Raw genomic sequence first — 24673 nt, 5'->3', positions numbered from 1 at the left:
AACTTGTCGATTACTTATCATATATAAATTAAGACACATTTTAACTTATTTTCTTAGTCATACTAGGCCAATCAACAGTGACAGATTAAGTTTTGACCCATCATCAATAACAAACTCATTATTGATGGGTCTTTTAAGCCAGTTAGTAGTGACGGGTCATGTTATAACCCATCACTAATGATAGTAGTCACAAATATTTGGCTCAGTTTTGGTAGCAGAATAGTTATGAGCTGTCACTTATATACTCTACAGTCCTATACCACATAATGAATTTCTCTGGATAAAAGTGTTAATTCTTCGTTCGATTTGCTTTTCATATCTTGAATTTAAAGTGAAATATTTTTCTCTCTTTTTTTCTTCACTTCAGCAGCACTAGAATATGAACTGTTGTACATTTATACTCAAGTTTGATGTAAGGGGTTGCGGCTATGAACATAAACGTGTGTCCCGAAAACGGTGCAGAAACTTCTGAGAGCGAGAACTCAATCTTTCAGTCCGTTTTTGGCCTTGAAAAATTCACCAAACCCAACGAAGTGGGGAGAAACGGATGTAACTTCTTCTGTAGATATCCGTAGAGTAAAAAATATATTAAATTCGGAGTCCGTATGCAAAAGTTATGTCTATTTTACTGAAGACACTCCAGATCAACTAGTTTGTATGTCTATTGCACAATGAACATTAGTGATGAGTCATAACTGTGACCCACCACTTATGACTTGATAAGTGACGAGTCATGGTTATGACCCGTTACTTATGACATTCGACAAAAATGTTAAATAAATATTTATTTGGCTCCCTTCAGAACGCACGCGAGGGTGAGGTGGTCAGACTGCTACGCGCATGAGGGTAGGTCGCGACTTCAATCCCCACGGAACACAAAGTAAGAAAATAGTGTGAAAAATTACAAGGGATACATGGCGAGTGGTGATTGCATTGAGTTGGACCGGCTCAGTTGATTTTTTTTTTTTTTACTTTTTTTTGGTCCAAAAAACGCGAAAAATATTTGGGTGATTCGTAATAAGTGACATGTCAAAATTACGATCCGTCACTTATGAATTTTATTAGTGACGGGTCAAATTTTGATCCATCACTAATGATTTAATTAGTGATAAGTCATTACTCATCATTTATGGCTAGTCATCAATAACATATTCGGAGTGATAGGTATGAGACCCGTAACCTATGATAATTATTACCTTGTCACTTATGGTATTTTTTCACGTAGTGACTTCCGATCTAGCGTCTTGAGAGCTTGGCGTTTGGATGCGAGCTTTGTATTTCTTTGTCATTTGGGTTGACTAAAAGCTAAAAAATAAATTAAAGATTTACTCCTATTTAATTAATTTAAGAAAAAAATAAATTACTAGCCACCGCCACAACACATATATGAGCTAGAGTTTTTACCTTTTTCTCTCTATATTGTGTCGTTACATATAGATTACTCCATCCCGTGTGTTGACATGCACCGATAATTGGGAGACTCTCCAGAACCGATCATCTTTAGGATCTTACACCGAAAGAAGTGAATAAGTTTTTGAAATCGCTCGACGCGACTGTTCCAATTTGCATCCTCTACCTCTTCACTTGCATCAACATCACGGTGTCCTACTGCTTCCTCCTCTGCGAAGATCGATACATATGTTATTTCTCAATATCTCTCATGCTTACTACTCTATTGTTAGTGTCATCGAGTATAAAAAGAATATATTTCTATTATATAATTATATTAGTTTATCTGTTTGAGTTCATAATTTATCAATTAAATCAAACCAAGAAGTGCTACTCCCTTGACGATGCTCAGCGGTTTCGCTCCGGCAGCCGCGGGAGATCAGTCCACTACTGCGTGACGGGGTTGCAGATGAGGTAGATGCCGTGACCAATATTGAACAAGAGGACGCCGGTGCACGAGGCTATCGGAAGGCAATACTCCAACAACCTCGTCTGGGAGGGCACTTGCGCTTTTCACCATTGATGTAGTTAGGGTAGTGAAAAATTTATCATAAAAAAAATCGATAAATCTGATAATTCTTTTTATCGGCAGGAGCCGGTAAATTTACTGATGGGTCAAAAATTTTAGTAATTTTTGAATTTAGCGTCTTTTGATTATTGTAAAAAAAAAATCGATAAACCTGATAATTCTGTTTATCGGCAGGGGCCGATAAATTTACCGATCGGCTAAAAAATTTGGTAATTTTTGAATTTAGCGTCTTTTGATTTTCGGATCTAACACGCGAGCAACAAAACGTTGGCCCACAGGCCGCAACCCACCAGACCACCCATTCAATCATAATTTATTTATATGTTATTTTTAATGTCAAATGATTTGGATACAATCTATGTGATATTCTAAAGAATTTGAGGTCTTTTTTTTTTCAAATTTTGTCCAATTTTTTTCTATCACCGATAGAATTCTGATAAATCCGGTAATTTTATTTATCGCTAACCTCTGATATATTTTTTGTTACCGATAAATTTTTCGGTGAGTTAGGGTGGTGGAGGATACGCCGCCGGCCGGCCTGACTCATAGCCACTACGACCGCAAGAAGCCGGGAGCATGACGGGATCGAAGAACGATGCGCCCACACGCGACACGGCGAGAGCAGCGTTGTGCTGATCGACTCCGCCGTGCGTTTTGGTGAGATTTTTTTATTTTTATATTTCGAAACTAGACTATTGTTAGACTCTGTATAATAAAATTTATTTTTTTATTTCTCACTATACAAATAATTATTTAATTTAATTTTTTAAAAGCTAGTTTACAGCATCTTCTACATCATACTTTTTTTAGAATTTTTTATAACTATTTTGATAATGTTTTAAATATTAAGAGCACTGAAATGACGTATTTTTATTTTTTAATATATAGGGTAACATGTTTATTTTTTAAAATATATTGCCCATTGAAAGGTGCCTGTTCTGTAATTTTTTCAAACGGTCGTCTATTTTTTCAATTTTTTGATTTTCGAAATAAAAATGAAAAATCGCGTTTTGGCTGGGCCGTGGGTCTACAGTCTCCGTTCGTAGTGGGCTGATAACTAGACCTAATGGGCCTCTAGTTATGGCCCAGTACAGTTTTCTCTAGGAAACCTGAGAATTGAAAGGGCCCACATTGCAGTGACCCATGGGCCGCAAAACCTTCGCCTCTCTTGCCCAATATAAGCGGAGCCCTAAACCCCTCGCCGCCATCTCTCCCTTCCCCTCTCGCAGCGCCTCTAGCCTCCTACGCAGGTAAAAACCCCTCGCGCCGCCGCCGCCGCACGCCCGTCCGGCCAGCGCCGTCCATAAAGGCATACCATCGCACCGCGCGGGGGCTTTCTTTCTCTCTCCGTTCGGCTTGGTGTGCTGACGCGTGCTTGGTTGCTGTGCTCTGCGTGGGATTCAGGTGAGGAGATGTTGGTGCTGTTCGAGACGCCCGCGGGGTTCGCGCTCTTCAAGGTGCTGGATGAGGGGAAGCTCAGCAAAGTTGAGGTGAGTGGATGCTCTGTCTCCTCTCTCTATCTATCTCAGTTCGTGCGTGGGTGTGTGTTCAATGTGTTCATATGGTTTTCGGTGTCTAACGATGTCGTGCCTTTGGATTGTAGGATCTGTGGAAGGATTTCGCCTCGTCGGATTCAGCAAGGAAGGTAGAATAATCCGTGGCTTTTGTTTCGACTTTTGAGCTCTCAAGAGTTTTGTAGTTTGTTCTTGTTCTATTGAGTTCAGTGCCTTGCCAGTGTATCGTTGTTACAGTTTATCGTTATTGTGTTCATTAGCTGGGCATTTTGATGGTAAGAATGCTCCTCGCAAAAAAAAGAGAAAAGAATGTTAGGCGTGTAGACACTCACGGTATTATGGCCGCTGCTTTGTGTCTCTAGTTATCTATCTTCTTTGGGTTGAGAGAGTGCAGCCATTTCTTGCTTTGTCAATTGTTGGCATCGCATGTTCACTGAATAACTTCAGTTCTGTTGCCATGGTATTTCCCTGTTGACTACACCAAAGACTTTTAGCTTACATGTTCACTGAATCACTCTCTATATTGAATTTTATATTAGGTGGTTGAGCTTAAGGCTTTCAACAAGTTTGAGAATACATCTGATGCGCTTTCAGCAGCCACTTTGCTAATTGATAGCAAGCCTAGCAAGGGCCTGCGCAAGTTCTTGCAGAAGCACTGCGATGGTGAAACTTTGGCTGTTGCTGATTCAAAGCTAGGAAATGCTATCAAAGAAAAGCTGGTTCGTTACATGCCTTGGTTGTTTTTTGACTTCCCCCCCATTCACTTGCAATGATCAATATGACTGATAGGGATGATACGTTTGCAGAAAATTGACTGCGTTCACAATAGTGCTGTGATGGAACTGATGAGAGGGCTGAGGAATCAGTTAACTGAACTTATGTCTGGACTAGCTTCACAGGACCTGGGTCCAATGAGCCTTGGACTGTCCCACAGTTTGTCTAGGTATAAGCTGAAGTTCAGCCCTGAAAAGGTTAGCCTGCTCCTCCTACCATCACACTACTTTCTCAGACCATTCTTGTGCTTCATTCCTTTTTATACAACCTAATGATCTGGTGTTTTCTAGCATATGTTTTGGTTACTCTCTTTTCTATTGTATTCTTCATTTTTTTCACACGTGTGCAAGACTGCAAGTAAGGATAAACCAAATTTATGACTATCTCCTTTTCTACAGGTTGATACAATGATCATTCAGGCCATTGGATTGTTGGACGATCTTGACAAGGAGCTTAATACTTATGCAATGAGGGTCCGTGAATGGTACGGTTGGCACTTTCCAGAGCTAACAAAAATTGTTGCAGATAATATCCAGTATGCAAAAGCTGTGAAGTTGATGGGCAATCGGGTTAACGCAGCTAACCTTGATTTCTCTGAGGTAAGTTGTTTCAAGAAAACCATATTTTTGTTTTTTTTTTTCATTTGCCTAAAAGCTTTCTTATTACTTAGTACCCCTGTTTCTTTTAGATATTGCCGGAAGACGTTGAAGCGGAGCTAAAGGAGGCAGCTGTGATATCCATGGGCACGGAAGTTAGTGATATTGACCTGTTAAACATCAGGGAACTGTGTGACCAAGTCTTAGCTCTTTCTGAGTACAGAGCCCAGCTCTATGACTACCTAAGAAGTAGGATGAATACTATTGCTCCCAATTTGACTGCACTTGTTGGTGAACTTGTTGGCGCTCGCCTTATTGCACATGGTGGTAGTTTGCTCAATTTGGCAAAGCAGCCTGGCAGCACAATTCAGATACTGGGAGCTGAGAAGGTATGATGAATATACTTTTTATTGTGTAATTTTACCCCTGTAATGGCTGAATTGTATGTGCCTGATGCTGCCCACTGCCTTTTTTTTTGTTATTGTTATTGTTTCAACTTCCAATGTTGGGTTTCATCTCCAGCTTGCTGTCTTGCCCCAACTTGCTTGGGACATAAAAGCTTTTGTTGTTGTATTGTTTCAACTTTGAAATGTTTGATTTTGATGCAGTCATAAGTCCCAGGGACCTAAACATCTTATCTGTCTGCAGGCCTTGTTCAGAGCTCTAAAGACAAAGCATTCTACACCGAAGTATGGTCTCATCTATCATGCATCATTAATAGGCCAGGCTGCTCCAAAGAACAAAGGGAAGATATCTCGTTCACTTGCTGCTAAAACTGCACTTGCCATAAGATACGATGCTCTTGGTGATGGTGAAGATAACTCCATCGGTCTTGAAAGCCGGGTCAAGGTACCTTTTACTGTTGTGTGGAAGCAACTTTGACACAGTATATTCCATGAGATATGCTTCACATCTGCGAATATTTGAACAGCTTGAAACACGGCTTCGAGTCCTCGAGAATAAAGAACTTGGGAGGTCTGCAGGTTCCACGAAAGGAAAGCCCAAGATAGAAATGTATGAAAAGGACCGTAAGAAGGGTGCTGGGGCTTTAACTACGCCTGCCAAAGTAAGTTGTTGAAGACTTATTGGTGTATCTTTTCAAATGAGACCTGGAAGCTATACTAAGTTTGTTTTCTTTTGGTTCAAAATCTTGACAAAACGAACATTATGTTTTCTCTCGTTGCTAACATAGCTTCTTAAGTTCAAGTAGGATACTGTATAAATTTGTTATCCACGCAAAGAAGTAATTTCACATGCAACATTTTAGTCTGCGCCAGTTACCTTCCCATTTTCTAGTAATGATATTCTTCACCTACAGCTTGAAATGATTGGAGTTCAAAGCATTTATCCTGACCCTTTGTGTTTGCCATTGTCAGACTTACAATCCAGCAGCAGATTTAGTTCTCCCTGAAGCAACACCAAAGAAGACAGAAGTGGCTTCAAAGAAGAGGAAACATCAGGAGGTAGAGGCTGTACCACCTGAGGAGGAGGCAACTGAAGAGGATAGAGAGCAGGAGAACAAGAAGTCAAAGAAAAAGAAGAAGTCCAAGGGCACGGAGGAGTCTCCAGCAGTTGATGCTAATGGTGGGAAGAAGAAAAAGAACAAGGAGACCGAGGAACCTCCTTCAGCTGAAGCGGATGGGGAGAAGAAGAAAAAGAAGAAATCCAAGAACCAGGACACCCCGGTGGAAACTGATGAGTCGAGTAAGAAAGACAAGAAGAAAAAGAAGAAAAAGCACGCCGACGAATGAGTGGGTTGAAAAAATGCCAAAGTTTGTGCTGTATTATCATATCAAAAATTTTGGTAGCCTCGATTCGAGACTTGCTGTTCTGTAGAATGGAACATCACGTTTGGATAGGCACGAGTCTCCATCTCCAAAGCTTGGAAGGACTTGAAATGTTGAATATTATGTTCCTCGCATCGACAGTGGCTGGGAGATTCATTTTGTGTGAAGTATGTGTGAAGGGCAGGCTGCAAGCAATCTTAGATACGAGTGATGAATTACCTGCTCTGCATCTTGGTGTATGAAATCCAATCAGCAGATTCAGATCTGCTCTGCATCGTGGTGTATGAAATCCAGGTGCAGATTCAGCACTTGTGGTTAACTGCGAACTAATGTCGAACACAGTTTAGGGTACATGATTTTGTGCATCATCTCTGGTATTGTCCCAGTTTCTATGGTTCGAAATCAAATATCATTGGGAGATTAAAGTAGTAATGGTCAAACTGCAATCTGGTGTACTTTATCCAGCCAGAGGTAGACCTGAACCGCACTAAAAAAGGTTGGGGTGACTGGATCCTAGCAAGTCAAAAGGGTGCACCCAGTATGGCAAATACTGATAATAGTCTACTACCTAAATACTGCCATCTTTCAGTCTCAGCAGTTGCAGCTCAACAACTAATTCATGATGCAATCATACAACTAACCTTAGCACCTACACATCACTGAACCAGAGCAGTGAGGGATGTATCCATGTAACCAAGAAGAGTTAGTCTGGCAGATCCCTTTCGTTGTAGTAGTTGGCCTGAAAGGAGGCTGAAATTCTCCAGAGGCAGCATGTCAGTAACTGTGCTGGTTCAGTTCTTCACTCCTTGGCAGTTGCCCTGAAGGTCCCACGGAATATACCCAGGAAGAAGGGGACGAGCAGCTCTCCTTTTTTTTTTTGGAAGGGATCAGATTATATTAAAAGGTTATAGAATAAATCTCCTATTTACAAAGAGACTCCTAAAAGAAAGGAAAAGTACAACACAAATGCACACAGATCCTCGTACTTTTCACGTCTTCTCTGGTGGTATCTGCCGCCTCTCCAACAGCTGCACTGTTGCAAGCTGGAAAAGAATACTGGATCCGAAGCTCAGTGTCCATACCTAGACCACGAAGAGCCTCCACTCCTTGGGTTGCCGCATAGGACGCATGTAGATGAGTGTGGCGTCGTACAAACTCCGACACGCAAGCTTCTATGAACGAACATCAGCACTAAGGCAGCAGGTCTGATGCCGTTGTCTTCACAAGCTTAAAAAACACCGGCCATAGAACAAATCTGCAACCGCCGACGAGAGACCCAACAACTCTGAAACACAAACCCACTCAAGGGGATGACAAACGACTCCAATCCACTCACAGATAAGATTAGAGTTACAAACCTCGTCAAAACTCCGCCAAAGATGATGCCGACATGTCATCATCGCCGGAGAAGCCAACAAGGTTCAAAACTCAAGATGGTTGAACTGGGAGCGTCACCAAGGAAACCTACTCCTAGATTAACTAATAGATATACACCGTCCACCTTTAGAAGGCTGGACTCCGCTCTTCCTCCATTGCCAGTGAGAGCATCCGAGGAGAGGGGACCAACAAATCAACGATGGAAAAACTGTTTCACCTCAAGTTGTCTGAAAGCTACTGTAGCGGGGGAACCCATAGGCATTCACTCACTGATTCTTGAATGAGGACTTAGCAGCTCCATCATTCATACGTGTCACAGAAAAATTAATATTGCACATGACACTAGTGAAAACATCATAGCTGACACGGCACCATTTGATCCCTTTACTCGTTTGAAATTGAACATTCTTATTTGGAATTCTTGCAAATTTGTTGTGAAATCAAAATTCACATGCTTTGAACCAAATAGATCGAGACGCGTGCATGTAGTGATGCAGGTGAAGACACTCCATGGATTAAGGCTCGTGAAGCCTTGCTGCATGTCCTTGAGGCAGATCTCTAGATGGAGCTCTCCCTCGCCGGCGATGACATGCTTGCTAGTGTCTATGATGGTGCACACTACCAGTGGGTCTGATTTGGTGAGACGCTTCAGCCCCTCCATGAGCTTCAACAGGTCAGCGGTTGTTGGGCGAGCACCAACTTCGTCGGTGTTCCGTGGAGATTGTTCCACGCGTACGCGTTCAAGCTCAAACGGTGACTAGTCGCAGAACAACATGGTCATATACTACACGTTCAAAATGTACAACATCGTGGGATGGCTCCCGCGTGATCGAGAGCAGGGCGGACGTGGCTGCACTGGCTACGAACGCGGGCTTCGACGTGCACGTGGCCCACCTCGACCGCGCTACCGAGCTGCACAAAATATGCAGTGAGGTCAACTCCAACGACGCCATGGTGGGCTTGCACGGTACAACCACGACACACTTCCTCTTAATGTGCCTTGGCATGGTGTTAATTCAGCTGGGTCGGGCCGTGTCATGCGCCCTCCAGATGCACTCACCGGCGCCAGACATCTGCGCATGTACCTAGATTGGCTGCAAAGCCTATGTCAGATCTGACCAAATTACACCCGACTTAATCGATAATTAAGTCAATGAAAACGGAAGTAATTCCGACAGTCCTGATGTATGTTTAACAAAGTCTAAGATCACAACATATACCATTTACAACATAGTTTTATCACAAGATATGGACAGAGTGTAAAAGATTTGACTTTTATTACATAACTTGATCACAAGTTCAATTTCTACTTCCTAACAGAGTTTTGATACGTAGTGGAAAGATATTAGTAAATCAAAAGGCCACTGGCGCCCTTGCCCATAAGGAACCACCAAGACTAACTCAAGCATTCGCTCTCTACTCCTGGTCATCTCCAGCATCGACCGGATAAAAGTATCCATAAACCATTTCGTCGTTACCTGCATCAACTTAAGGGTAGCACCCTGAGTACGAAGTTACTCGTAAGACTTACACAATATGGGTATATACTATTCCGACTACAAGGATAATGCAATGGGTTGAATAACAAGGAATTGACCACAAGTTAAGTTGACTTAGCAGAAAGGCAATTTAACCAATGTAATGACATGAACAACTAGCATCGACTAACAATAAACATAATCCCCAATAAAGTAAATTTGCTCAACTTAAGTAAGTACCAGCACTTGCTTCTCCCAGAAGCCCACATACTTTCCATTTCTTAAACTGAACGGTAACGCTATGATGTTGCCCAATGAAACTAAAGCATGCTCATGACCGAGAGCATGAAATTTAAATTATTCTTACACCCTGCAGGGGGTACATCTTTACCCACACGACTCGGATCCATCCTCTTGGCCTCCGAGACAACCTTTCTCATACCCGGAATTACCCACTTGCACTTACCCTTATGGCACCGGGGTTACCGCGAGCAAGTCCCAGCCATACTCCGGCACTCGTCACCTTGCTTCTCCTCATACTTTTTCTCTTACGCGTCATAGAGACGCAAGAGAAGCGTTAGCATGACATACAATAATTAGCTTATATTACAATTAGATCGACATGCGGTAAGTACGAAAAGTGTTAAAGCCAACAGACACCACATACATTGCTTAAATGATGCAAACAGTCTGTGACACCCAGGTCTCCTCTCGCGAACTGCCCTTAGCACCCGCTCACACCTTGTCTCACTCTTTCCAACTCCTCATCCCAACTTATCATTCCTTTGTAACAATAATTGGAAAGTCTTGTAGCTTGCGGACGACAGTGACATCTTTAAGGTCTAGTCTATGTGTCGAAGAGGTATGGTATCGCTGGCATATTGAAGGCAAAGCCTCCATGGCGACGAGGTATGAACTCTTCGGCATCTTAAGGCCCAGCCTACATACCTGAGAGGTATGGAATCACCAGCATCTTGAAGGCATAGCCTGCACGCTGGCGAGGTATGAACCCTTCGACATCTTTAAGGCCTAGCCTGCGTACTAGAGAGGTATGGACTTGCCGTCATCTTGAAGGCAAAAGCCTCCATGCCGGAGAGGTCTAACACCTTCCAGTCCAAAAAATACGCAGGTGACACTAAACCGCTAGCCAACGAAGAGTTCACCTTCGCTCCTAACCAGCATAACTAAGCACCCCTAAAAAATCGTACCCTCTAGCCGCTACCGGCTGCTGAGTGCGAGGGGGGCGGGAAAGGGGAGACAAACAAAGTGTTGGTACGACCAAAATTAAAAGGCGAATGGTGAAGCCAACACAGTATAATTTTATTAGTACATACTCATACATACATACATACCCATACATTTACATGTACATTCATACATAGATACATATGTACTTGCATACATATACATATACATGTACATATGTGTGGTACAATCACCTTAGAAGTCTCTTTGTCTCGGCTAAAGCCATGGAAATCGCGCTAATAGAACACACCCTCCACTGCTCGCAGCCACAGAATGCGAGATGCGATAGGGCCAAGGAGTCAGGGAACCAAAAGGCTAGGTCGATCCTACATAAGTTGTGGAATTTTGCTATCCCTATCAAAACACGTCATTTTCAAAACCCTTTGACATCTTGAAGGAAAAAGTCTCCATACCTGAGAGGTAATTATTTCCAAAACAATTACAGGAACAATGCAGAAGCTGAGATTCCAACAAACTCGAGTGAGACTCGGAGCAGACTACCCCCTTGGCCGCACCGTCGACTCCACCTCCAGCTTCCACCATCGAGGGCTCCGGGTGGTTCCGCCTCCGTCACCCCCTTAGCCTCGCCGACGACCCCAACTTCGGCATCCACCGCTAAGGGGGTAGTGGGCTGCCTTAGCCTCGCCGTCGACTCTGTCTCTGGATTACGCCACGGGGCTCCGGACGGCTCCGCCTCCGTCACCCCCTTAGCCTCGCCGGTGACTCCACCTCCGACATCCACCGCTAATGGGGTAGCGAGCTGCCTCAACCTTGCCAACGACTCTGCCTCCGACTCACATCGTGGGGCTCCGGACAGCTCCGCCTTCGTCACCCCCCTCAGCCTCGCCAATGACTCCACCTCCGGCATCCACCACTGAGAGGGTAGTGAGGTGCCTTACCCTCGCCGACGACTCCGCCTCCGGCTTCCGCCGCCGGGGGCTCCGGACGACTCCGCCTCCGTCACCCCCTCAACCTCACCGACGACTCCACCTCCAGCATCCATCGCTGAGGGGGTAGCGGGCTACCTCAGCCCCGTCGTCAACTCCATCTCTGGCTCATGCCATGAGACTCAGGACGGTCCTGCCTACCGCTGAAGGGGTCACGGATTGACACCCTCAACCTTCGCCGTCGACTTCACCTCTAGCCTCCGTCATGAGACTTCGGACGGTCCTGCTTTCACCAAGCCTCGCCACATCTACCATTGAGGGGGGTAATGGACTAACACTCGCAGCCTTCGCCTCCGGCCTCCGCTGCGAGACTCCAAATGACTCTACCTACAGCGAGCCTCGTAGTGTCTACCGCTGAGGTGGTCGCGAACTGCCACTACAACTCTGTCGAGCTACACCATTGTCACCCTTGGCCTATAACCTCGACGAACCTCCCGGCTCTCGCTTCTAGGCAAAGGTGTCCACACTGCAATAATGGAAGGCTACATAGGATATCCAGACTTTAAAGGGGCTAGAGCTAATTTATTGTGCATCCGCTCACCCCTCAGAGCCTCGAAAACAGCAGATGAGGGGTGCTATTGAGGGAAATGCTCCAACCTGAGATATTTAGACAGCGTACTGTGAAATTACTGTAGTGACCATAATATCCATGTTGCCACATGGTATGTAAAAAGGGTGAAAGGTCCATAATAGCCCTTATACACGTGATTGTAGGATAATATCCCAGAGACAGGGTGATAATATCATATGTCCCTTCTCTCTATAAAAGAAGCCCCGCAGGGGCATGAGAGGCGGAGAGAGATTTTTCCTCTCTCATTTGACATAGACACTCTCTGTAACTAGTCCATAAAAGTTATATGAGAATACGCAGGATGTAGGACTGTTATACCATAGGAGACCTGAACCTTGATAAAATCGTGTGTTCTTGAGTTCATCATGAGACACATAACACTCCTTTTCTCTCTCGTCTCCTCGAGGCTATCGGTCATCTCTAAGCTTGGGCTTTCTCGTTAGATGGTGCCCTCACCGCATTCTATTCGCCTCGTGCCCCCAACAACTTATCAACCTGAAAATTTTGATTATATATCTTAAAGTTGATTAATCTTTGATAATATATTTGAAATTGATTATCATTTGATAATATGTCCCCATATGGACTAATTTGTTACAAACTAGTTACTATAAGACATTTGATCACATAATAATCAACTTTCGTATAGGACATATAATCAAATAATAATTAACTTTAAATATATTATCAAAAGTTAATTAGCTTTGGAACATATAATCAAATTTCCAGGCCAATTGTGCCATGAAAAAGCTGAAATTCTTTACCTACCTCCGTAACGGAAACAAAGGAATTAACTGAGTGATAAGTCGAAAGCACTCTGCACTTGTGATGTGACGACTTCTATTGTGGTCTCCACGACATCCGTTCGTCGAAATGTATCATTCCGACAATCAGCTGGAGCTCATCTTCCTCCTCTCCATTCTTGATTCTCATGTCGAACTCGATCGGAACATCGGAAAGCATTACAATGGCTCTCTTAGGGCCAGTCATTTCGATGAGAGAACCCTGCTGCACGATGACGGGATCATCCCTGCTACGATTGAAAATATAGTTATGCAGTCCATTCATATCATGCCGCGCCGCCATGTATTTACATATTTTCACGGAAAATGGATGAAAAATTAGCAACAATATATGTTTATAATACTATTTTGTATTCATATTTTGGTATTTTTAGATCGATTGTTAGACATTTTATGACAGTACGTTTGTTTTAAACCTTAATAAATACCAGCTATGTCCATCTATAATGCAGAGACTAAGATATTTTCATTACTTTAATAAAATAGAACACCTTTACCTTTAAAAAACTGTGTTGAACCACTGTTGTTGACAGGAGTTTTAGCCAGCCCCGATGAGAAAATCCGCATCATTTCAGATGGCGCATGGCCTATGCAATTTTCCTGATCAGGATAGCAATCTATGGCCTCCGAAAGCACCTTCATCTCCAGCCGGGTCTCGTTACGGTCAGCAATCTCATAAGGTAACAATCTTTCCAATTTCTCTTGTATATCATCGGCGGCCATAGCCTCGGGATGTGACCATCACGGTGGCTGCTCTCCTTAAGGATCGACGCCGGCCATAAACCATCGGCGGCGGCCGTGGGATTGTTCGCTTTGACTGCTTGAACCTCTGCACAAGAGGTACAAAACCATTGGCAGCATATCCGTTGTCAAGTCAATTCACATCTTCTTCTCGTTATGGTTTAACAAGGTGCGCTATTTTTTTCCAAGTATGAGAGAAAGCGATTGTTGCGTGCTAAAAGGGATTTACATTGTTTTGAGCTAGCTCTTCCATCATTCAGGATGGATTATGAAACAACAAAGTACAAAACATTTGATAAATACTTTACGTGAAGAAGACAATTAGCCCAATACCTGTTAAAAGGGGTCATGTGCTTAAAGTACATAATCTTGCTTATTCCCTTTGTAGTTTGATAATCCCATGCATTATAGACACTCTGTCTCCTTCCCCGTGAGACAATATTTATTACAACAAAAAATTATCAGGGGCCCTCTTGTGCCTTTAACTTTATTCTTTTCAGGATTGAGTGTGGTCACATCCCGAGGAAAAAAAGAAGAAGAAAACATCTCTCAAGAACCCAAGAGGCATGCACAAAAAAAAAATGATCACTTCATCTCAAAGTAAAAAATCGACACCTAAAAAGAGAGGAGGTGGGTTTTGATACTCCATTTATTTTGCCATTGTTTCCTCGGATACCCTATTCTGTCACTAGCATAAAAAAATTTCAGTACTTTTTTTCTTTTTATCTTATCATTATTTTCCTGGCATTCCAACTTTTTTCTATACGTGCTATAGCAACATCTTCTCTACATGTTTGCCAGAAATAAAACATCATTATCATCTCTGGTCCCCGCAAATCATCATCATCCATGAGTACTCTCTCATCCATACAGATTTAGCGTGTAGTTGACACCCAGGGTTACGCATACAATCCCTTCTTATATCAGAAGCAACAGAATAATATAACTAAACACAATATTTATTAACTCAAAACATGCGTAGACTTAAGTTTAATCGTGAGCTTAGTGTGGGTCTGTAGTGAGGTAATGAGGTGTGTGCGCGTCAGTGTGTGCATGTAATAAAAAAAGAAGGGACCATGACAAAAAGAAAAAGAAAAGCCCATTTAAAAAGCAAATACTAACATTTTCCTTTTTTTCTAGTCAATTTACCAATGCTCTTAATTTTTTTTTTCATTGTATAGAAAGTGACGTCATGCTGAACACGTAAAACCCAGTAAAAATTATTTTACATATCAACGATCATATCATAAATAACATTGAGGATCTGCTTGCATATGCATAGAGCGTAGCGCGTCACTGACAGCATCATCTACACGAGGTGCAGTGCAGTGCAGTGCAGTGCAGTGCAGGTGCAGAGCCGTCAGAGTCAAAGCGTTCCCGTTCCAGTCTCCCACAGTCCCACCAGCCCCGTGCCGTGCCGTGCCGTGCCCCTCACTCGCAGACGCAGGTTTAGTTTACTTACCCCCACCACCACCTCGCCTTCCGCTTCCCAGTTCCCACCCTCCCCACGCGCCGCTGCCTCCGGATCGCGGCCTCCTCCGGCGCGCCCGCCTCCGCCCAATCCATGCACCGCCGCAGGTGACCTCCGCCGTCGCGTCCCCATGGGCTGCGTGCACGGTCGCCCGTCCACCTCCAGCCCCGCGGCGGCCGCCACCTCCCGCCGCCGGGACTACCAACCTGCTGCTGCGGCTGTTTCACAGCCGCAGCAGGAGGGGGTCGCTTCTTCTGCTGCGCCGGCCGAGGCGGCGGCGCCGGAGCAGCAGGCGGCCGAGAAGCCCGAGAAGGCGGTGGTGAAAAGGGAGCGACGGTCGCGGTCGTCGCGGTCGGCGGCCGCGGCGGCGCACGCGGAGGTCCGCCTGGGCGGGAGCTTCGCGAACAAGGCGCGCGGGGAGCAGGTCGCGGCCGGCTGGCCCGCCTGGCTCTCTGCCGTCGCCGGCGAGGCCATCAACGGCTGGGCTCCGCGCCGCGCCGACTCCTTCGAGAAGATCGACAAGGTGCGCCCCATCCCCTAGCTCCTCGGCCGCCCCAGCTTCGTGATCCATGCCGCGCGCGTCCCTCGGATGAAAAATTGCATCTTTTTCTCTTCCCCCCCCCCCCCCCTCAGATCGGCCAAGGTACGTACAGCAATGTGTACAAGGCGCGGGACTTGGTGAGCGGCAAAATCGTGGCTCTGAAGAAGGTGCGGTTCGACAACCTGGAGCCCGAAAGCGTGCGGTTCATGGCCCGCGAGATCCTCATCCTCCGCCGCCTCGACCACCCCAATGTCGTCAAGCTCGACGGGCTCGTCACCTCCCGCATGTCCTGCAGCCTCTACCTTGTCTTCGATTACATGGTCCACGACCTTGCCGGCCTTGCTGCCAGCCCCGACATCAAGTTCACTCTGCCACAGGTCAAGATCCCATTTTGCTGACACAGCAGCGCACCCAATTATGTGAAATGCTGCTAACAGAGGCTGATTGATATGCCTATGTGGGCAGGTCAAGTGCTATGTGCATCAGTTATTGTCAGGGCTGGAGCACTGCCACAACCAGGGAGTGCTGCATCGCGACATCAAGGGGTCAAATCTGCTTTTGGATAACAATGGTGTGCTGAAGATTGCGGATTTCGGTCTCGCGTCGTTCTTCGACCCCAACCATAAACAGCCAATGACGAGTCGGGTGGTGACGCTGTGGTACCGGCCACCGGAGTTGCTGTTGGGTGCGACAGATTATGGAGTTGGTGTCGACTTGTGGAGTGCTGGATGCATCCTTGCTGAGCTGCTGGCTGGAAAACCAATTATGCCAGGACGAACTGAGGTTAGCTAGAGAATGCTTGGCTGCTTCCCTATATTGCGCTTCAAACACCTTCTGGCTATCAGCATGCATCGTTTAAAGATCCACTTTAGCATGGCTGCAAAATTTTCGTTACTAAGGGAATCACAGTTGATTCTGTTTATCTGTGATACTGCTGTAGTATTGTTCATATGTAGACAAACCTTCGATTTTTCTACTTCTCATCCTGGCTTGTGCAATAACTTAACCTATTCAAAGCGGGTCTCATGCAAGATGATCTTGCTGATGAAAATGGTAGCTCAATTTTGAGAAAAATCAGTTCAAATGAGCACCCCCACCCAATCCCACCACCACCACCACCACCAAGAAAAAGGAAAAAGAAAAAAAAGGTTGATTTTTTTTTATCATGGTTAATATTTGTTCTACGAATGACAAATATACCTGATTCGTGGTAATAAAGGAATATATCAATCATCTGAAAACTTTTATCTGCTTTGAAATTGATTCTTTGCTACCTTTGTTACATGTTAAAATCCTGAATCCCATGCCTTTCTTCGGAGCTCAGCTGCTTAATTATTGTTCGCACCAAGAAACTCAATGAAATGATTTGGAAATGCAGCTGTTTGTATGTTACACATTTTAGTAATGGTCATATGTTCAGCTACAATTATTTTCATCCATTGCGCTTCTCAATGTTTCTTCTTTTGATTGTTTCTGCATCTTTTAGGTGGAACAGCTGCATAAAATTTTTAAGCTATGTGGCTCCCCGACGGAAGAATATTGGAAAAAATCAAAGTTGCCTCATGCAACCATATTTAAGCCTCAACAGCCATACAAAAGGCGAATAGCGGATACATTCAAAGATTTCCCTCAATCAGCACTTCGACTGATTGAAACACTCCTTGCAATTGATCCAGTTGATCGTTTAACAGCAACTTCTGCATTAAAAAGTGATGTAAGTTGTCTTAGTTTTTATCATTCTGTTCCTACTTTTATATAAATGGAAACACAGACTTCACTTGTTGGGTAAATTACCTTTGAGGATGACATTAACAATAGCATTTTGATTTACCAGGAACATTTGTATCCAAAGGGTGACAGTAGTAATGACCCAATTTTTACTCGTTGACCACTTTGGTTTCTCAAATCGGTTTTCAGAAGAGATTATATAGCAGCTGGTTAACAGGTCAATGTTTAATGTTAGTCTTTCAAAAGAAAATGTTCAATGTTTTGAGATGTCTAGAGGGCAACACTAGTTCAGTGTTTACTGGGCATGAAAGTATTTGACTTGTATCCGCAACAACTTGAATTGCTGCCTATTGTATTGATCAAGATATTGCCATTAACTAGTTAAGCCCCCTTGATGCTAGAAAATTTAATTTTGGTTGACTGAACATCTTAGTCTTTCAGTTTAGAAAATCTCAACTTTATTATGTATGTGCCTGAGTCCAAATTTTATTCTTCTTTAGCATACTTAAGATTTTTACAAGTTCTTGTTTAAATTTATGCAATTAGCTTATCTATGCTGTGCTTTGTTATTCCGAACAACTCTTTTCAAAAGCAAGCTCCTTATTTTCCTATACATGCAGTTCTTTACAACAGAGCCTTATGCTTGTGATCCCTCTAGTCTGCCCCAATACCCGCCGAGCAAAGAGATGGATGCGAAACGAAGAGATGAAGAAGCTAGACGGTTTGTGGCCCTAACACTCCTTACAGAGCTCTATCTATATTTCCCCCCTGTCTTTCTGGATGCTCTGTATTGTCATCTAAGCATGACAGTGCTGAGTGATGTGAGTAAATATGGCATGTAATTGTGATGATAGTGAATACTTTGCCTACTTCTGCGCCTTCGATGAGCAATGGAACTTGGGGCAACACTGCTCACGTTGATGACAGTAGAGCATAGCATGACAAAAATGTATTCAGCGTTTTAGAAAAAATAGTGCACTGCAAGGGCATTTTCTGTTTTGTACTAAAGTGAAGGTATTGGCTATTGTGCCAAGATTCCAGGATTTCTGGGAACTTGTTGAGAATAATGCTTAGACATCATCATGAAATACTGCTTACACATCATGATGAGTCATGCAACAATTTGTCTCCTACTTTTCTGTTGTATATTGTCCTTATCTTTCCAGTTATTCCCAAGATGCAAATTTCTTATTTCTTAATCTACCGTTTCTTGACTTTTTGGTTGTTCGTTGTCTGATTTATCTTAACTTTTGTGCTGTATAAAATGCTGTTTCACTTATTCATTGCATGGTCAACAGCTTGAGAGCTGCTGGTGGTAGAGCTAATGGCGATGGAACAAGGAAGACAAGGACACGTGATCGGCCCAGGGCTGTTCCAGCGCCGGAGGCAAATGCTGAACTTCAAGCAAACATTGATGTATGTGGATTTAACTTCCTTTCCTTACTGATTCCAGTTGCTCATTTGTTCATTTGCATGAGCTTGCTTGCATATGCTGTGATGCGTAGCATCTGTTTGAAGGGTGCTAAATTTTAATCTCTTGGCTAACGCAAATAATTTCATTTCTACAGAAAAGACGGCTAATAACACATGCAAATGCGAAGAGCAAGAGTGAAAAGTTCCCTCCACCACATCAGGATGGCGCGCTTGGATTTCCCTTGGGTTGTTCGAATCACATGGAACCTGCATTTGAGCCCCCAGATCCTTCTTCCTTCAGCACTGTATTTCCTTATGAGAAAGACGGCATACCTGCTTGGTCAGGACCATTGGTTGACTCTGCTGCAGGCAACCAGAAGCGGAAACACAAGTCTGGCCGCTCTTCAAAACAACCAGCAACTGCCCGTGCTAGATGATACATCATGTCATGCTTAGTGCAAAAGAAGTCTTCAATACTGAGAAATACTATGCAGCGGTTCCTACAAACTGGGAGATCTGATTTGAAATCAAGGGCTGCAACAATGAGTTGTTTTTTTTTATCGGATCCATTCATGTACGAATTTTTCCGAAAATTGGTGTATAGGCTGGAGAGGGAGCAATTAGTCAATTCTGTACATTATGTTCTCTTTTCCATTCTTATAAGCAGCTATATGTCATGTTAGATTTATTTGAGTGAGTCATGGAACTGTTAGATCTACTTAGGATGTCACTCGGCAACTCACTCTACTTGCCTACATAGCTTATTTTCAATCAATTGAATATTTTTTATCTGGTATTTTGTAAAGCAGTTACATCGTGTGAATTCTTTTGAGAATGGAGTTGGAGAAGATATTGAAACAAAATTAAAAAAGCATGTCATATAGCATATTCTATGCTTTCCATTGTTCTTCTGTTCTTCAGCCCAGTGCTTATATTTTTACAAGTTCTGTAGCAGAACTGTTGTGATTGTGTGTGCTATCAGCGCGGTCTGATGCGCGGCAGAAGGTTGTATCTCCTTGAGTCAGACGTGGTGATGGAATTTTCGCCGATTTCTTCAGTCAATATGCGATTTTTCAGGTGAATTCCTTGCGTCAACATGAAGTCTGGATCAAACTTGCTGTCCACTTCGTCCTGCAGCTCATCGAAGACCCACGAGTAATCGCCAAGGCTTCCATCACTCCCTGAGCTATATGGATCATACATCTCATCTCCTGGACCAGAGAGGTTTTGAAAATTTGGTCAGATTTGTACCAGCATATGACAGTTACGCAGCGGTTGATTTCAAAGGACAAAGAAAAAGGGAAGGAAAGTTTGGTAAATCCTGTACTGGCACAATGGCTGAGCTAAGGTATTGATTGCATTGTCTGTGTGTGAGTGCTCACCGCCACCGGCATTGCCTTCAATTGCCTGGACTTTCTCAACCAGTGTCTGGAGCAGCTGATGGTTCAGAACATCATAATCCCTGCAACAAAATGGGCAATCAAATCGTTCAATGTCTCAAGTAATTTCAAATATTATGTTTCGATGATTCGGTGATCGTGTCGTACTTGTAAGTGAAGATGGAGTGCAGGATCTGAACGACGGCAGCGGCGAGGAACGCTGATCTGAGCAGCAGAACCTTGGACACGATCCAGTACTGGCAGCAGCTGAAGTCGTCAGTTCCGAGCTTGATTACTCCAATCTCCAGCATAATCGTAACGCAAAGACCTAGCAAGAATCGTGTTAGCAGATGAATATTTCAAAATTCAGTAGAGCACAGATGCGTATTTCAGAATTCAGAGTACTTAAGTCTGAATGATATTAAAAGAACAGTCTGAAGTTTGAATGGAGTCTGAAGTCTGAATCTCACCGAAATAAAGCTGGCCCCTGATGTCGAACGTCTGCTTGGCGCTCGTGAGCACGTAGATGAGGAACGCGATGCAGCAGTAGAAGAAGAAGGCCTTGATGAACCGGGACTCGACGAGGATGGCGTTGTGGAGGACGTAGAGCTTGTCCAGTGCAGCGAAGATGTTAGCCTGCTTCGCTCTAAATTCTTCCTGCGTGTAACAAAGCAAGCCTGCATAAGAGCTACTTGTACAGCATTGGGAATTTTTCGTCTTAATGGAGTAGAATGTGAAGAGAACCTGAGCCTCCAGTATCGAGTGAGAATTCTGGATGAGATGATCGTGAGCGTGCCGGATCTCCTCTTGTCGGGCCAGTAGCTCCTCCTGTTGCTGTTGGCCGAAATGCGCGAGCTTTTGTATAGCTTCGCTGCAATTGTCCAGTACCCCCAATAAACATCCTACTTCCATGTTAAATGTTGGAAATCCCGAGCCGAACACACAAACACTAGTAAAACACACATGAGAACACGTAGGAATTTTTTGTGTTGCTCTCAACTGCTTGCAGCATTTTCTGATTTTATATTGCTAGAAGTAAAATGCAATACATGGACTCTTAAAAAGCTAATTACAAATGGTAACAGAAATTAAGCGCCTACTTAACCCAGCCTAATGCAGAAAATAATCGAAATGCACATGCAAATGAAAACGGTCATGCAGTACATTATATCTCTAATCAAAGGAATTAATACTAGGCTTTATTGCTAATTCACTACCATGCATGTGACAGGATTAGCTCAACATTAAATAATAAACCAGCTATAGTGACGCTCAAAAGTATTGAGTTGTATGTACCAACCAGTTCACCGAAGAGCTTAATCTGCTTAGGAAATTCACAGTATACTTGGACAGGAATGCACAACATCACCTGCTTTCTTCAAGTGCTTGTGCCTGCAAGCTGTAGAGATCATTCAGCCCTCGCATCGCCTTCGCCTGACCATCCAGGAGCTGCATCTGATTCTCCAGCGACCTGCCCGCCACGCTCCCTATGTCGTCGGCGGTGCGCTGCAGGCCGTCCATCTTTGACGACATGGCGTCGCCGACGGCCCTGATCCCCCTCTCGACGCCCACGGCGTCCTCCCTGAGCTTGTCCATCCCTGAGCCGAGGCTCCGGTAGGACTCCACCACCCGCGCCATGCCAGCCTCCACCGCGCCCCTCATCTCGGCCTGGCCGGCCTTGAGCTCCGCCTGGGCGCCTGCGATCTCCTTGGACTGTTCGGAGATGGCCCTTGAGCACTCCAGCACGTCGCCGATCTGGGCTCTGACGGCCTTGGATGCCGCGGTGAGGTGGTCGGTCTGCGCGGTGATCGACGACAGCGAGCCGCGGATGTTCTCGGATTCTTGCAAGAGATGGTCTGACCTCTTCTCGATCACCTCAAGCTTCTCATGCGCGGACTTGGACGACCTCGACAGGTCGTTCACGAGCCTCTCCGTGCTGTGCTTGAACGCCTCAGCCCTGCACGAACAAATCATCAAGAACTGGCGATACGATGGCATGGACATTGACATGCTAATCAGAGTAAAAGAAATTCAAGAACAGAATGACAAAAAAGGAGAAGGATGAGAAGATATTAAGTGGCTGAGGCTTACTGCAGTTGGTGGCAGAGGGTGTTGGTCTCGAGGAAGAACTCGAGGAAGACCTTGCCCTCGGAGTCGGTGAGCCGCTTGCGGCAGTGCACCATGGCGGAGCGCTCGTCGCAGGGCGGCAGCGGCGGCCGGCCGGAGTCCTCCTGGAAGCAGCCGCTGAGGTGCCACGCGAGCCTGGACTGCCGCTCCTTGTCCGCCATGATGTCGGCGCAGCTGGCGAACAGGCGCCCGTACGCCTCGCTCCAGCAGGTGGCCGGCCCAGCGATCCGGAGCCGCGCGTTCTCCAGCAGCCTCGCGCCCCTCGGGTCCTCCTTGGCGCCTTCGATAGAGAAGTCGGCGACGGTGGCGCCGCCCAGCTGCGGCGTCGCCGCGCCCCCGTGGCTCGTCTTCTTGGACGCCGAGGAGAAGAGGCTCCAGGAGAAGGCATTCGTTGCGCAGCACAACATCACCAAGATCACAGCAAGACGAAGGCCTGTGCTCCTCATTCTGCGACTATCACTCTGCGTTCTTGAGAATCTTTACCTGCATTATCATCACCATTGTCGTAAAGATCAATGCCACTACCATCGGAGTTGCGCAGAGATCATAACAAGTCTTAAACCCTGATCACCGTTACATGCAGACGATCCAATTTTGCTCGTGTTAATTACACGCTGAATCAAAAGCGCAAAGTTGTGAATGACAATTACTAGCAAAAACGCACGATTACATCTAGCTACAGCCTATCATCTCGAATTGATTGTTCATATGGCTCCCGAAGAAAAGGAAACTCAATCAAAAAGGGAAACTGATGCATATATGCATCGAGAGAAGGGATCGATCCCCTCGATCAAACAACACCACCACACCGAATTAAACGATTTTCGTTTACGGTTAAATTTTATTAAAAAACTATTGGGCATTAGCAGCCGGTGAAGTTGATTAGGTTCAATAATCTGCTTCAACTCGTCCTTTCGGTTCCGCCGCCACGATCGTCGATCGAAGCAGCAACGGAGAACCAATTATACATCAGTATGGAACGTACGGTCGCGGTTCGGTTCGCCTTGATCGATCGGTCTCGATCTTCTCTGTTCCCGTGACGAATCTGCAACCCTCTTGAATCGAGAGAAGATGGCAGCTTGGATTGGAGAACGATCGAGGAAGAAGGGAACAAGTGCTTGAACCGATCGGGTTTGATTATTATTTTTTTAGTTGATGATGATGATCGAGGATGTATCGTTTTGAGTTATGTACGGTTAATATTTTTCAACGTGCCTTTATGTATTGAGTTTGTATATTTAAAAATCATATGAATAGATTTGTCTTAAAAAATAGTTTCATAATAGTATAATTTTATTATATTTTATAAAAAAAAATAGTAGTTAAAGATGTGTTTGAAGATGGTGTGTCCGTGTTGATATTTAAAATGATGCTTATTTGGCTAATTAAGCGAGTGCGGTGGCTTTAAGCTCCCACCAAGAAAGGTAGTACGTCGGTCCAGGGATTAAGGCGGCGCTAGGTTGAGTTACAAGTAATTAGTACGTAAGTCAACTTAGATTATAAAAGTCGTGACCAAACTCTGATGGGTGAGGCCTACCTGCACGACGCAAGTGTGGGCGCTGCTTGTCACTGACAACGACTTGGGCGTTTCTATATATGCATGGGAGTATGGGATTTAGTGATATGGTCGGATATTTAGAGTCTGATAGAGTTTTTTTATCTAATTTTTTTAAGAGAGTGATTATCTAAATAAAGTGATTTTATGGTTAAAAATAATTTTTTATGATTCATTAAGATAAATTTTATAAAGAAAGTGAATCAAAGAAGTTTTTTTTTCAACGCTGAGTATTTAGTTTATTTTAGAGAATTACTTATACGGATTCAATTTTATAAATAAAAAACTGAAAACTACTATTTAACAGAACTACTCTGATTTCACTTGAAAAACTGCTCTTACAACTATGCTAACCAGGCCCTTATAAATGGTTTTTAAGAAAGTGAAGCTGGAAACTGATGAACTTACCGGACCCCTGATTCTCTGAAGCGGATCGCGGGCCAGAACTCGGTGCGATGCGCGCTTGCCGGTCTCCGTGCAGAGGATCGTGAAGGCCTGACCAGGCTGTGCGCGTTGCTTTAAGAGAGGGACGGCAGCCTACTCGGCGCTTCCCGTTCGTCTGCCCCGACGTCTGCTCATGATTCCGACAATCAGTGTCCAGACGTTTTCTTTTCATGCCTGGCATTCACGGTGACGATCAACAATGAG

The 24673-nt window shown here is 44.4% G+C and overlaps 3 protein-coding genes across 5 annotated transcripts; 2 read left to right on the top strand and 1 right to left on the bottom strand.

Annotated features, from left to right (window-relative positions):
- The first annotated feature begins 3172 nt into the window (after positions 1 to 3172).
- On the top strand, positions 3173 to 6816 carry LOC133892994 (probable nucleolar protein 5-2). Its single transcript, XM_062333974.1, has 10 exons — positions 3173 to 3228; positions 3383 to 3468; positions 3582 to 3623; positions 4032 to 4211; positions 4299 to 4463; positions 4665 to 4865; positions 4955 to 5251; positions 5511 to 5711; positions 5794 to 5928; positions 6239 to 6816. Exons 2-10 carry the CDS (start codon positions 3391 to 3393, stop codon positions 6611 to 6613), a joined length of 1674 nt encoding a protein of 557 aa, XP_062189958.1. The 5' UTR covers positions 3173 to 3228; positions 3383 to 3390; the 3' UTR covers positions 6614 to 6816.
- Positions 6817 to 15176: 8360 nt separating this feature from the next.
- LOC133892318 (probable serine/threonine-protein kinase At1g54610) lies at positions 15177 to 19753 on the top strand. The gene is made up of 7 exons (XM_062333007.1): positions 15177 to 15805; positions 15916 to 16200; positions 16289 to 16606; positions 17310 to 17537; positions 18172 to 18272; positions 18850 to 18967; positions 19120 to 19753. The coding sequence occupies exons 1-7, from the start codon at positions 15413 to 15415 to the stop codon at positions 19399 to 19401; spliced, it is 1725 nt and encodes a 574-aa protein (XP_062188991.1). The 5' UTR covers positions 15177 to 15412; the 3' UTR covers positions 19402 to 19753.
- Positions 19754 to 19761: 8 nt separating this feature from the next.
- Positions 19762 to 24551, bottom strand: LOC133892317 (protein GAMETE EXPRESSED 1-like). Of its 3 annotated transcripts, XM_062333006.1 has the most exons (8): positions 24434 to 24551; positions 22435 to 22953; positions 21713 to 22300; positions 21088 to 21214; positions 20814 to 21000; positions 20512 to 20671; positions 20347 to 20426; positions 19762 to 20175 (listed from the first exon to the last, which is right to left on the bottom strand). In XM_062333006.1, the coding sequence occupies exons 2-8, from the start codon at positions 22914 to 22916 to the stop codon at positions 19943 to 19945; spliced, it is 1857 nt and encodes a 618-aa protein (XP_062188990.1). In that variant the 5' UTR covers positions 22917 to 22953; positions 24434 to 24551; the 3' UTR covers positions 19762 to 19942. The 3 variants fall into 3 exon arrangements, with proteins under 3 accessions (XP_062188990.1, XP_062188988.1, XP_062188989.1); XM_062333004.1 differs by having other exon boundaries at positions 20814 to 21214; XM_062333005.1 differs by lacking the exon at positions 24434 to 24551 and adding an exon at positions 23042 to 23180 and having other exon boundaries at positions 20814 to 21214.
- Between the last annotated feature and the right edge of the window lie 122 nt (positions 24552 to 24673).

Source organism: Phragmites australis, chromosome 15 (genome assembly GCF_958298935.1).
Source record: "Phragmites australis chromosome 15, lpPhrAust1.1, whole genome shotgun sequence".
NCBI lineage: Eukaryota > Viridiplantae > Streptophyta > Magnoliopsida > Poales > Poaceae > Phragmites > Phragmites australis.
The sequence above is the reverse complement of the archived record's forward strand: the minus strand, read 5'-3'. Positions and strand labels throughout refer to the sequence as shown.

What these genes read in the sequence shown, in the direction of transcription:
- LOC133892994 (XM_062333974.1), top strand. Translation starts at nt 3,391, where the DNA reads ATGTTGGTGCTGTTCGAGACGCCCGCGGGGTTCGCGCTCTTCAAGGTG. An exon ending in ATGCTATCAAAGAAAAGCTG is followed by an intron (nt 4,212 to 4,298) that starts GTTCGTTACATG and finishes ATACGTTTGCAG; the next exon opens with AAAATTGACTGCGTTCACAA. An exon ending in CTAACCTTGATTTCTCTGAG is followed by an intron (nt 4,866 to 4,954) that starts GTAAGTTGTTTC and finishes TGTTTCTTTTAG; the next exon opens with ATATTGCCGGAAGACGTTGA.
- LOC133892317 (XM_062333004.1), bottom strand. Translation starts at nt 22,916, where the DNA reads ATGAGGAGCACAGGCCTTCGTCTTGCTGTGATCTTGGTGATGTTGTGC. An exon ending in CACTCCATCTTCACTTACAA is followed by an intron (nt 20,427 to 20,511) that starts GTACGACACGAT and finishes ATTTTGTTGCAG; the next exon opens with GGATTATGATGTTCTGAACC. An exon ending in TGAAGGCAATGCCGGTGGCG is followed by an intron (nt 20,176 to 20,346) that starts GTGAGCACTCAC and finishes TCTCTGGTCCAG; the next exon opens with GAGATGAGATGTATGATCCA.
- LOC133892318 (XM_062333007.1), top strand. Translation starts at nt 15,413, where the DNA reads ATGGGCTGCGTGCACGGTCGCCCGTCCACCTCCAGCCCCGCGGCGGCC. An exon ending in TCAAGTTCACTCTGCCACAG is followed by an intron (nt 16,201 to 16,288) that starts GTCAAGATCCCA and finishes CTATGTGGGCAG; the next exon opens with GTCAAGTGCTATGTGCATCA. An exon ending in AACTTCAAGCAAACATTGAT is followed by an intron (nt 18,968 to 19,119) that starts GTATGTGGATTT and finishes TCATTTCTACAG; the next exon opens with AAAAGACGGCTAATAACACA.